The 11,634-nt window shown below is 32.0% G+C and overlaps 1 protein-coding gene across 1 annotated transcript; it reads left to right on the top strand.

Annotated features, from left to right (window-relative positions):
* On the top strand, positions 1-6,949 carry LOC142615152 (isocitrate dehydrogenase [NADP]). Its single transcript, XM_075787860.1, has 16 exons — positions 1-224; positions 2,407-2,450; positions 2,555-2,664; positions 3,359-3,396; positions 3,509-3,586; positions 3,682-3,735; positions 3,808-3,909; positions 4,076-4,167; positions 4,267-4,370; positions 4,561-4,629; positions 4,725-4,840; positions 4,994-5,028; positions 5,756-5,898; positions 6,060-6,182; positions 6,266-6,355; positions 6,691-6,949. Exons 1-15 carry the CDS (start codon positions 176-178, stop codon positions 6,345-6,347), a joined length of 1,239 nt encoding a protein of 412 aa, XP_075643975.1. The 5' UTR covers positions 1-175; the 3' UTR covers positions 6,348-6,355; positions 6,691-6,949.
* Positions 6,950-11,634: the final 4,685 nt, after the last annotated feature.

Here is an 11,634-nt window from a genome sequence, read left to right as displayed (position 1 = left end):
GGCAAATTATATATTCTTGTGTCTTGTCTAATTAGGAATGCATAGCAAAACAACGACTGACGATTCATCAATATCAATATAAAAAGAGTCTTCTGCAGACTGCTCATCTTGCCTTCTAACATTGTCGTGCGCCACCAACCCCTCTTTGTCTCAATCTCTCTCGCTTTTCAAAAAAATGGCGTTCGAGAAGATCAAGGTGGCGAACCCCATCGTTGAGATGGACGGTCAGATCTCATCTCTCTCACTCACTCTCTCTCGCTCTCTTTCGATTCGCAGATCTGTTTGTTCGAGTTTTTCTTTGTTGTTGATTATTATGTAATAATCAGTACACACTAAACATAAACCTCTGATTGCATATATAAAGTATAAACTATAAACTACCATCACCTTGTTAATAATAATAACAACTACGTAATTTTTTTTTGTTCTTTTTTATTTTGCAAATGGAATTATTTAAATTATTAATTTAAATCCAACACAACTTTCCTGCTATTTACATAAGGCCGATCTATACAGATATATATTTTTAATTATTATTATTATTTGTTGTAGATAAGATCTGTATGTTCTGGTATTCATTTCTTGATACTGATCGTCAAAAAGTTGTTCACGAATATTCCGATCCATTACTTTTTCTAATCACTTGAACTTTTTTCTTTTTTGGGATGAAACTATGGTGTTGTATTTGTACTTCTAAAAGATCATCTGAAATTTATTTAACCAGGTTAAGATACTAGCAAGTAATTCTACAGCGGAAAAACAGTCTTTGAGCATATGGGTCATTATTAATTAATGTTTTCAATCATTGGTGGAGATTAAGCTGTAAAAAAAAAAAAAAATTATATATGTAAGTTACACTTTGGGTAACTTCAAGGAACATTACACGACTTAATCTGAGATCGCTAACCATCTCATCTATAAGTATTTAAATTCTAAGGTTTTGTATTATGAAATTATGCATAAAAATAAGTTTATGAATTGCATAGTAAATAAATAACATCCAATTCCTGTGTGAATTTGGCATGTGTGTTAAGAACATAGAAAATATGTAATCCAAATGTGGGATTTTCAAAATACTAAACTTAAAGTTGTAACTTGGTTTTATACATACATACATATATATATATATATATATATATATATCTATATATATATATATGTATGTATGTATATTTTGAGCTATGAACTTTTGGAAAGGAAAGAGACATCAAGTATAATATTAATGGTTAAGATTATGCCTTTTTTCATATTCATGACCTAAAGAATATTAAAAATAAAACTTATATACAATTCTTTAGGTTTTGCATCTTAGGTTCCCAATTAAATTCAACCATGTGATTGCAGTAGATAATTACCACATGATTGAATCTAATTGTCATTGGAAAAGATAATACTATATTTGTTGTATTGGTCAATACAGTTATGCCATTGGATTCAATTGGGGAATCTAAGGTACAACACCTTAGGAATTGTACTTAGGTTGTTCCCCAATGAAAATTATTATATACTGGTTTGAAATTGCTGCCTCTTGTTATCTACAATGCTGAAGGAGTCCCTTATCGAAAGAATTCACTTCTCCAAACTGACCATTTGTGCAACATATAAGAGCAAGTATTACAATATCAAGCTTCAAATGATTTATCAATAGAAAGGGGGGGCGTGGTGGGAAATGAGGCTTGAAAGGAATAGAGAAAACACTAGTTTTGGAAGTGTGTCTGCCCTGTATTTTTAAAAGTTTGGTGTGCCAAATACCTGGCCTGTTCTGTTGTGTATAACATGATGGTTATGTTTATGTGAAAATATTGTTTTTAATATTTGCTTACAGTATGAAAATTTATTAAGTGGTTGCTTTAACATGTGATCATGACATCATCTCATGGGGTTAAAAATGAAAAAAAAAAAAAAAAAAAAAACCCTTGTACTTTTTTGGTTTGTGTGGGGATGTCTGACCATAGATGTGGAGCTGTAGTGAGTTCATATGTTGTTTAGATGTGCAAATCTGTCAGCTACTATCTTGTTGATGTCCTCATTTCGTACTTAAAAGTATTTGAAAAACTTTGCCATAATTATCTACATATGCAGCATTTTAATGATGTATTAGTAGCATTGTCCTACTGTCTTATATCCTAGTTCTTTATGATTGCAATGCCAAATAGAACCAAAGATACCCGACAAAAAACATTTTCTGCTAGTTTGGAAACAACATTATCTCTTTGAAGTTGTTCGTTGTTGGAAGAAGGCGTGCCTTCGTGAGGTTGTAGCCACAAAGCATTGGGACACTATAAATTTGACTAGACATCACATTATATTTTGCAACTTCCAATGCTTAAAAAATTTATTTATGCAATTGAGCATATATCTCTTATTGTGTTTCTCATGCTATGCATCTTTGATTTTATAACGCAGGAGATGAAATGACCAGAGTTTTCTGGAAATCAATAAAGGATAAGGTGATTTAATATTATTTTGGCTCATCTACATTATGCGTCATATACACATTTTTCTGGTTATATTCTTGATGCTTATATGCATCATTTCTTTGTTGTGTCTGCAGCTTATTTTCCCCTTTCTGGACTTGGACATTAAGTACTTTGACCTTGGCCTTCCTCATCGTGATGCCACTGATGATAAAGTTACAATTGAAAGTGCAGAAGCTACTCTTAAGTATGTGTTATTTATTTATTTATTTTTATAAAAAGGATGTCTTTCTCCTTTTTTAATTAAATGAACGTAAGTTTTATATTAGCAGTTAATGCAGCTACAATGAATCAACTTCTGCATGAAATTAAAATTTATTAATTTATTTCTCTCTTTTTAAAGCTTGTAGCAAATAATATTCAGCGCTTAATGATCAGATAACTTCTGCATGAATTTTAATTTTTTTTTCCCTCTTTTTTCGAAGCTTCTAGTGAATAATATTCAGCCCTTAATAATCACAAAGAAAATATTGCTTTTAGTGGTTTTTAAAAGTACCAGTACTCATTTGTTATTATGGCATGTACTTATACACATGATTGTATTTATGTTTTGCGGTAATCATAATATATATATATATATATATATATATATATATATATATATATATATCCGACCATGTTATGACCTAGTTATGAAACGTGACTTGTGTGTTCTTCTTTATGGCACCATAGACTTGCTTTTTAATTGGAAGCCTTTATTTTTTGTTATACATTGATAAACCTGTATTACCTTATACTATATATATATATATATCCGACCATGTTATGACCTAGTTATGAAACGTGACTTGTGTGTTCTTCTTTATGGCACCATAGACTTGCTTTTTAATTGGAAGCCTTTATTTTTTGTTATACATTGATAAACCTGTATTACCTTATAGGTACAATGTAGCAATCAAGTGTGCAACTATTACTCCAGGTACTAATGGTTGAATTTGGATAATTCACTTGAACAAAATTAAGTCACTCTATTATGAATGGATGCACTAAACATGAACAAAAGTTTCATTATTTTGCTGGGTGGTTGACAGATGAAGCTCGCGTGAAGGAGTTTGGCTTGAAGCAGATGTGGAAGAGTCCAAATGGGACAATTAGGAATATTCTGAATGGTCGGTGAATATGCATTTGTGGTTATAATACATCTTGGTTGCAATTTTTTGCCTATTTTTTAATGATGGGCTGTTGTGGTTGGATTTTTTTACAGGTACTGTCTTCAGAGAACCAATTATTTGCAAAAACGTTCCTCGCCTTGTCCCAGGTACGAATGATGATATTGCATTTACATTCTTTTGGTGATGTGGCAGATTCTAATGATTGTGGCTGTTGTCAGGCTGGACCAAGCCTATATGTATCGGAAGACATGCTTTTGGTGATCAATATCGCGCAACTGATACTGTAATTAAGGGAGCTGGGAAACTGAAACTGGTGTTTGGTAAACCATTTACTTTGCTTGAGGTTTTTTTGAGATGTCAAATTATTTATATTTATGATTTGCAGCACAATTGGATGCAAATATTTATTTTTATTTTGTTTCATTTTTTTCCTTCTCTTGTCCTATTTTGATATTTATATTTAAATTATACATAAAATACTTGCAGTACCAGAAGGAAAAGATGAGAAGACAGAGTTAGAGGTTTACAACTTTACAGGTGCTGGAGGAGTGGCAATAGCAATGTATAACACTGATGAGGTTTGATTCTGGGAACTCCTTGGTGGTATAGTCAAAGCCAATATATTGATTTCTTGAAGTTACTAATTCTTTCTCTTTATATTTGACATGGGAATTCAGTCCATCCGTGCCTTTGCTGAGGCTTCCATGAACACTGCCTATCAGAAAAAGTGGCCACTCTATCTAAGCACAAAGAATACTATTCTTAAGAAGTATGATGGAAGGTAGGCGGCACCGTTTAGCTTATTACTTCATTTTTTTCCCCTTTTTTATTTAAATGCTATTGTCACTTTCTTATTAAAGAAATTTGATGTTGTTCTTTTAAAATTTGATCTTTTCATAATTTTGTTAAACCCCTTCTTGGCATCTTGTTCCTTCAATATATGTCTGGTCATATATGTTCATTCAATGAAGATTCAAGGACATATTTCAAGAAGTCTACGAGGCAAACTGGAAATCAAAGTATGAAGCTGCAGGCATATGGTGAGTGTTTTTTTTTTTTTTTTTTGGGTTTTAAAAGATTATGTATGCAGTAGACACTTTTGTTTATTTGATTACTTATTTGATTGACTTGGAAGGTATGAACACCGTCTTATCGATGATATGGTTGCTTATGCTGTCAAGAGTGAAGGAGGTTATGTCTGGGCATGCAAGAACTATGATGGTGATGTGCAGAGTGATTTCTTAGCCCAAGGTTTGTGTAACAAGCCACTACCAACTTTAAGGATTCAGAGTAAAGATTGTATTCTGCTCTAGGGCCTTAGACATGTTTTTACTGTATTAGTATTACAATCTTGAATGTTGTATCTGCATTGTTTTAATCACATCTTCTAATGCATGGTTACAGGTTTTGGATCTCTTGGATTGATGACATCAGTACTGGTGCGTTTTGTGTTTAATAGTTTCTATTATAAACTAATTTTATGTAATAAAATTATGGTTGGCTTCTTGGTTCTCTTGTGCTAGCTTTGTTCTACTTCTCCCTATGCTACTCTGTAGACTATTTGCTACTCAAGCCTGTTATTGATTTGCTTTAAATCCTCGATTTACCAAATTGTGGGCTTTTCCCCTCATTTTCTAGCCACAATTATCTTGTAAATATAGCTGTAATACCATCCACATTGTTTACTCGGTATACCATCATAGCTTGCACATATGCAGAACCAATGAGCTCTTCATTTGATAAAATGTTTGCAACTTCAACATTTTTGGTGGTGAGATAAGACTAAACTGCCTCAGACATTATTGTTTTCACCAGTATTTATTCTATATAAGAGTGTCAAACTGATTTATTTTGGATTACAGCTTTGTAGAGTATATATGATTGGATAGCCAAATTCTGTCATATATACTATGGTTATTCTTGCTCTCAAGGCGTTTTTGTATTTATAGTGTGTAAGAGTTTGGGTGAGGATACATGAGTTATGGATAATGTGGGATGAAATTGGGAGGGGGGCTTACAGATTGGGGTTAAGACAAATATATAGAATGTAGAAATACAATAGAGCAGGGATAGTTGCAAAAATGAAATGATACACTAGCATCTTTACTCCATTTTTGTTCCTTTATGTAGGTATTTTGACTTAATATTGTTATGGATTACTTTCAGGTTTGTCCAGATGGAAAGACCATAGAAGCAGAAGCCGCACATGGTACTGTTACACGGCATTTTAGGGTTCATCAGAAAGGAGGTGAAACCAGCACGAACAGCATAGCCTCAATCTTTGCTTGGTCCCGAGGGCTGTCACACAGGTATATGATAGAGTGTTCTTGATTAGCACAGTTGGGCTCTGCACTTGATACTTATTTTGTCATGTATTTTTTAAGTTTTAGGCGGAAAAATTGAATGAAAATGTATCATTTATTTAGAAAACAGATATTGTATGAGTATCTAACTATGTTTTGGTTGACAGGGCAAAGCTGGATGACAATGCTAAGCTATTGGATTTCACTGAGAAACTAGAAGCAGCTTGTGTTGGAACCGTGGAATCTGGGAAGATGACCAAGGATCTTGCGCTTCTTATCCATGGATCTAAGTAAGTGTGTGTAGATTTAGGTAGATGTTCTATTAACATTACTACGATTTTCGTGTTTGTGATATGCCTTATGCGTGGTGCAGGGTTACTAGGGAGCAGTATCTGAGTACTGAAGAGTTCATTGATGCTGTTGCAACAGAACTTAAAGCAAGACTTTCTGCCTAAGCATAGATGTAAGTAAACACTCCCCAATTTTATTCTAAACCCTAGAATGGCGTTCTCATACTGCAGTTTCTTATTGGAAAAAGTTTAGCTATCTTCCTCTAATCTACTATGTGGCGATTGAAGATACCATTTAATGAGTCAAATGACTTATTTAAATATACACAAGGATAGTTTTGTAAATTACCATGTAATGGGTTAGAGGAAATAGCTCCATATTGGTTTGGTGCTAAACCTTGTCTTTTGGCCTTCTTTTTTTTTTCTTTTTTTTTTTTTGAATTTTAGATTTCATTGAGTCAAAAATGTTGAAAATGTTTAGTAAATAAACTTTTGGGTTGTGTTGCAGGCATGGCTAGGCGACCCGAAGAATGGAAGTCTTTTTGGTGAACTTCATATGACATTGAGGAGCAATAAAGAAATTGGGGGGTTGAGTGTGAACGTTTTTGGAGTATTGATGGGTTGAGTTTTAGGGTGCTAATTCTGATTGCTCTAACAGACAGCTCTCATCCTCTGCTTATCTGTAATCCCATTTTCATATTAGACCATTGGTGCTTTACATCCTTGATTCAATATAATTTATGGATATAGGGTCCATTTGAGAACCACATATTTTGCTGAAACTGAAAACTTTTTGCTGAAAGTATTATAGATAAAGGTAAAAGTTAGTTGAAATAGTATAGTGAGGCTCATGAATAGTACCAAAAGATATAGTGAGACCCATAAATAGTAGCAAAATAAACTGAATAGTAAAATAAATTGGCAAAAATAGTCTTTACCAAATAGACACAGTGTGTGTGGGCATTATCAAATTACGTGGGGGAACCAACAAAGTTATTAAGATGAATTAATCATTTAATCTCCCACAGTTTTTTTGACATCAATAGAACTAAGAAGTTATGAGATGCAAGGCCAAAAGATATTCGCAGAAGAAGAAGCTAAGGTTTCTAGATGCCTAGGTTCATATGGACGTGAACCCAAAAATTATTAAAAGGAATTTTGTACCCTGAGCATTCTAATATCTAGCACCAGGGCTTTACTTGCTACTTTAACTGTCTTTCTACCAACACTTTCTATCAACACCTACCATTGACGTGATGATTACTTCTTGTGGGTTGGGGGTTGGGACGTGATGATTACATTTAGAGTAGTGTTTTATCTATAAAAAAAAAAAAAAAAAACTTGTCTTTTCTTTTTATGCATGTCTCTAATCTCATTGTTGATTTATTGCCAAGCAGAAAATGAATAGAGCGTAACACCTGAGCAATTGTATCTCCTTACTGAAGGAGTTTGCAAAAACGCCTTCCCCTCCCTACTCCTTGATTTTGCTACAAAAGCAACTCCCTAATCTCTCATATCTGTTCGAGTGCATTTTAACTAGCACCACCAGGCTCGGGTGCCTGTTCAATACTTCTGTAAATTATGGTATGGCAGCAAAGAGTTTTGTTGGATTAACTCTGTAATTCCCCAATTTGATTTTATAATCATCATCGTCAACGTCATTGTTAATATATAGTTGGGGTACTATATGTGTGTGCATAGTAAGATGAGAGTATACAGTTTGTGGTGTTGCAGAATAGGTGAAAAGATTAAAGTTTTAGCGCATATAATTTAGTGCGGTAGTTTAAATAAACAAATAAATAAAAGAGGAAGATGTTTTGTGAGCCTCTTGGAGACTAAAGAGATAAGTTTAAGTGGGTTTTAAACTACAACCCACGACCCTACTAAACTCACAGCTCTGATGTGTTAAATATAAGGTGGAGAAAAAAATTAAATTAGGGTTTTAATAAGAAGGTTTTATTACCAAAGAGGATAAGAGGTGTTTTTCCATTGGAGTTTGGAGCACATTCAAGTGAAAAAGGAGTTAGAATTTTATCATGGAAAACTTTAGGGATGTGTAAATTGTTAAAAATAAAAGGGTTTTGTTTCCTAGAATTGTGGTTTACACTATTAAATCATGGATTGCCCACTGCTCAGTATGTGGGTTCTTGAACAGATTCATGGAATTTCAATTCCTAATTCAAGACACGGTTGTAAAATTTCAATTGTGGTTAATATATATATATATATATATATATATATATATATATATATATTATATAGGATGGCTTTAAGCCTTTAACGTTGTTCATTGGGATACAAATATACGTATAATCCTAGATTTGAGCCACAGCATTTCAAGGACCTATATTTATGGCATATGTCTTATTACTTCGAACATGTACATATATATTATATTTGAAGTCAATGACTTTGCCACCGTGTGTACCCATGAACAAAGTCATGGATCAAAATATTATTAATGAATATGGCCTTCATGTTTTTCATTGGGGTTTTATATTAAATCTTAGGTCAATGATATTTTGGCAATCTGAGTTTCGAATAATACAAGGGAATATTATTGGTTAGAATGTCATCGGTTAGAGAAACTTTAATTTAGTATTAAAAGTGCTATTAGTTCAGCAAAGTATTTTTCTAGTGAGTTAGTTTGTATAATTCGATAAGTTTTATATTTTGTAGAGGATATTAAGTATACTTTATGATTGATGATAGGTCCTATTTAAGAGTGTTTTGAGGCTTTTTGGAAGGTATTTCAGCTAGACTTTCAGAGTGATTCAAATGCTGTAAGTAATTAGACATAATATGCACTAGGTTTGTTTCCTAGGTTCTTAGAAGTTAAGATTTTCAAAAGTTATATTTTTTTAAGCTTACATTTTTAAATGTTTATCAAAAAGAATTTTTTTACGTCATTGAAAGAGAAACTTTGACCTTTAAAAAGTGTTTTAAAGAGAAACTTTGAATTCTAAATAACGTTTTGAACGTCCAAATCTCATTTAAAAGGATGAGTTCTAAACTAAACTATTTTCCGAAAATAATTGGATTTCAAAGTAAGTTTTCTAAAAAGGTCCTTGTTCTTTAAATTTGTTAAAACCAAGCAAATTAAATTTTCATATTTACTCAAGCATTTAAAGTCATTTTCCGAAAATAATTGGATTTCAAAGTAAGTTTTCTAAAAAGGTCTTTGTTCTTTAAATTTGTTAAAACCAAGCAAATTAAGTTTTACGTCATTGAGAATAGGATTTCAAAGTCATATTCCTATTCTCAATCCTATTCTCTAAATGGTAGTTAAAATGTTTCTTTTAGCAAATTAAATTTTCAGATTTACTCAAGCATTGTAATATTTTTATATAAACTCCTTAGTTTCTTTAAATTTTAACTACCATTTAGAGAATAGGAATATGACTTTGAAATCCTATTCTCAATGACGTAAAAAAATTCATTTTAACTACAAAGTAAGTTTTCTAAAAAGGTCCTTGTTCTTTAAATTTGTTAAAACCAAGCAAAGTAAGTTTTCTAAAAAGGTCTTTGTTCTTTAAATTTGTTAAAACCAAGCATTGTAATATTTTTTTATAAACTCCTTAGTTTCTATTCGTTCCCCAAGAGAGTCAAGTCATATTCCTATTCTCTAAATGGTAGTTAAAATGTTTCTTTTAGCAAATTAAATTTTCAGATTTACTCAAGCATTGTAATATTTTTATATAAACTCCTTAGTTTCTATTCGTTCCCCAAGAGAGTCAAGCATCCTTTGCTTGGTTTTAACAAATTTAAAGAACAAAGACCTTTTTAGAAAACTTACTTTGCTTGGTTTTAACAAATTTAAAGAACAAGGACCTTTTTAGAAAACTTACTTTGTAGTTAAAATGAATTTTTTTACGTCATTGAGAATAGGATTTCAAAGTCATATTCCTATTCTCTAAATGGTAGTTAAAATTTTTCTTTTAGCAAATTAAATTTTCAGATTTACTCAAGCATTGTAATATTTTTATATAAACTCCTTAGTTTCTATTCGTTCCTCAAGAGAGTCAAGCATCCTTTGATTTATGTTATATACGATATTGTGATCTTTAATATGCCTCTATATTTGGAATAATCGTTAATATCAAGCAAATTATCATATTTTGTATAGACTTTGCTTTTGTGATATGTGACTCAAAATAAGTTTTTTTTTATATATATATTTTAATTAGATATATCAGATATGTGTAAATCCGCTCACAGGATTGTATGTGAGAATATGTAATGTGTATATATGACATTGTGCTCTGATCAATTATATATATGTGTTTTCTAATTATTTTGAGATGTGATTACATATGTATTAAGTAATTCATTATATGTTTTGGAATAATTATTTTTGATATCATAGAATGAGTTTGTGAAAAATTAAAATACTCGTACTTTGCTTGACTCTATTCAGTTGTGTATTCTGTATAATTACTTACTAGATGTGTGGCTCACCCCATCAATTATTATTTTCAGATTAAAGTGTAGTTGAGAATATAGAACTTTTGGATCGCTTTGTAAGGTGCGAGGTAGAACATGGATGTTGTAGGCGACTTCAGTATTTCTAGAAGATTTATAGAATTTCAATTACATTTTTTTTGTAATTCATGTTTTATATAGTGGAGATTATTTTCGATTTGTGGAGTTTAGATTTTTGTAAGAGGGTTTAAGAGTACTTGTTTCTTTGGAGTTTAAAATTTACTTTGGATCAATTATGTTTATTAAGTTACGTAAGTTTAGCAAGTTAGTCATGCATCTAAATTCATGTTCCATGGATTTGGGTCGTGACAGTGTTGGTATCAAAGCTCTAGGTTATGATTTTGTAGACAATTAGGACTTTTTGATGTTTTGTATAGGATATGGAAGAATAGGCTTGAATCAGATTGTGATGCCCCGATTTGATTGATTGTGTGATGTGTGTGGGTGTGTGATGAGTCCCACATCGGGTATTTACTAGGTTGAACTGGGCTTTATTAACAATTGCAAGGAACCTCAATTGTGACTAGTCCTTTTGAGGTATAGCGCTGATGTGGCTAGCACTTTTCCTTGGGTCGTTACATATGGTATCAGAGCTAGCCTAGTAACCCCATGTGAACTCAGAGGCACTACCCCACAAAAAGTGGGTGAGGACGTTAGGGATTTAAGTGGGAGAGATTGTGATGCCCCACTGTAAGGAGCCTCAATTGTGATCATTCCTTTTGAAGTATAGATTCCTGCATTTAAGAGTTTTAGAGATTGACACAAATTCAGTAGATACATAAACTCCAAACAAAACCGTGTCTCCAAATCATATACAACTAATAAAAATACATCATAATTGTTTGTTTAAATAATAAAAATTGTTTCACCTAAATTGTGTTTATATTATGTGGCTTTATGTAATCATTCAAATTATACGACAATTTCATTACTCATTATATGTACTTTAGAAATTAACTTAGTATACTTT

This window comes from Castanea sativa, chromosome 1 (assembly GCF_040712315.1).
Source record: "Castanea sativa cultivar Marrone di Chiusa Pesio chromosome 1, ASM4071231v1".
Lineage (NCBI taxonomy): Eukaryota > Viridiplantae > Streptophyta > Magnoliopsida > Fagales > Fagaceae > Castanea > Castanea sativa.
This window is presented reverse-complemented; position numbering and strand designations above follow the sequence as displayed.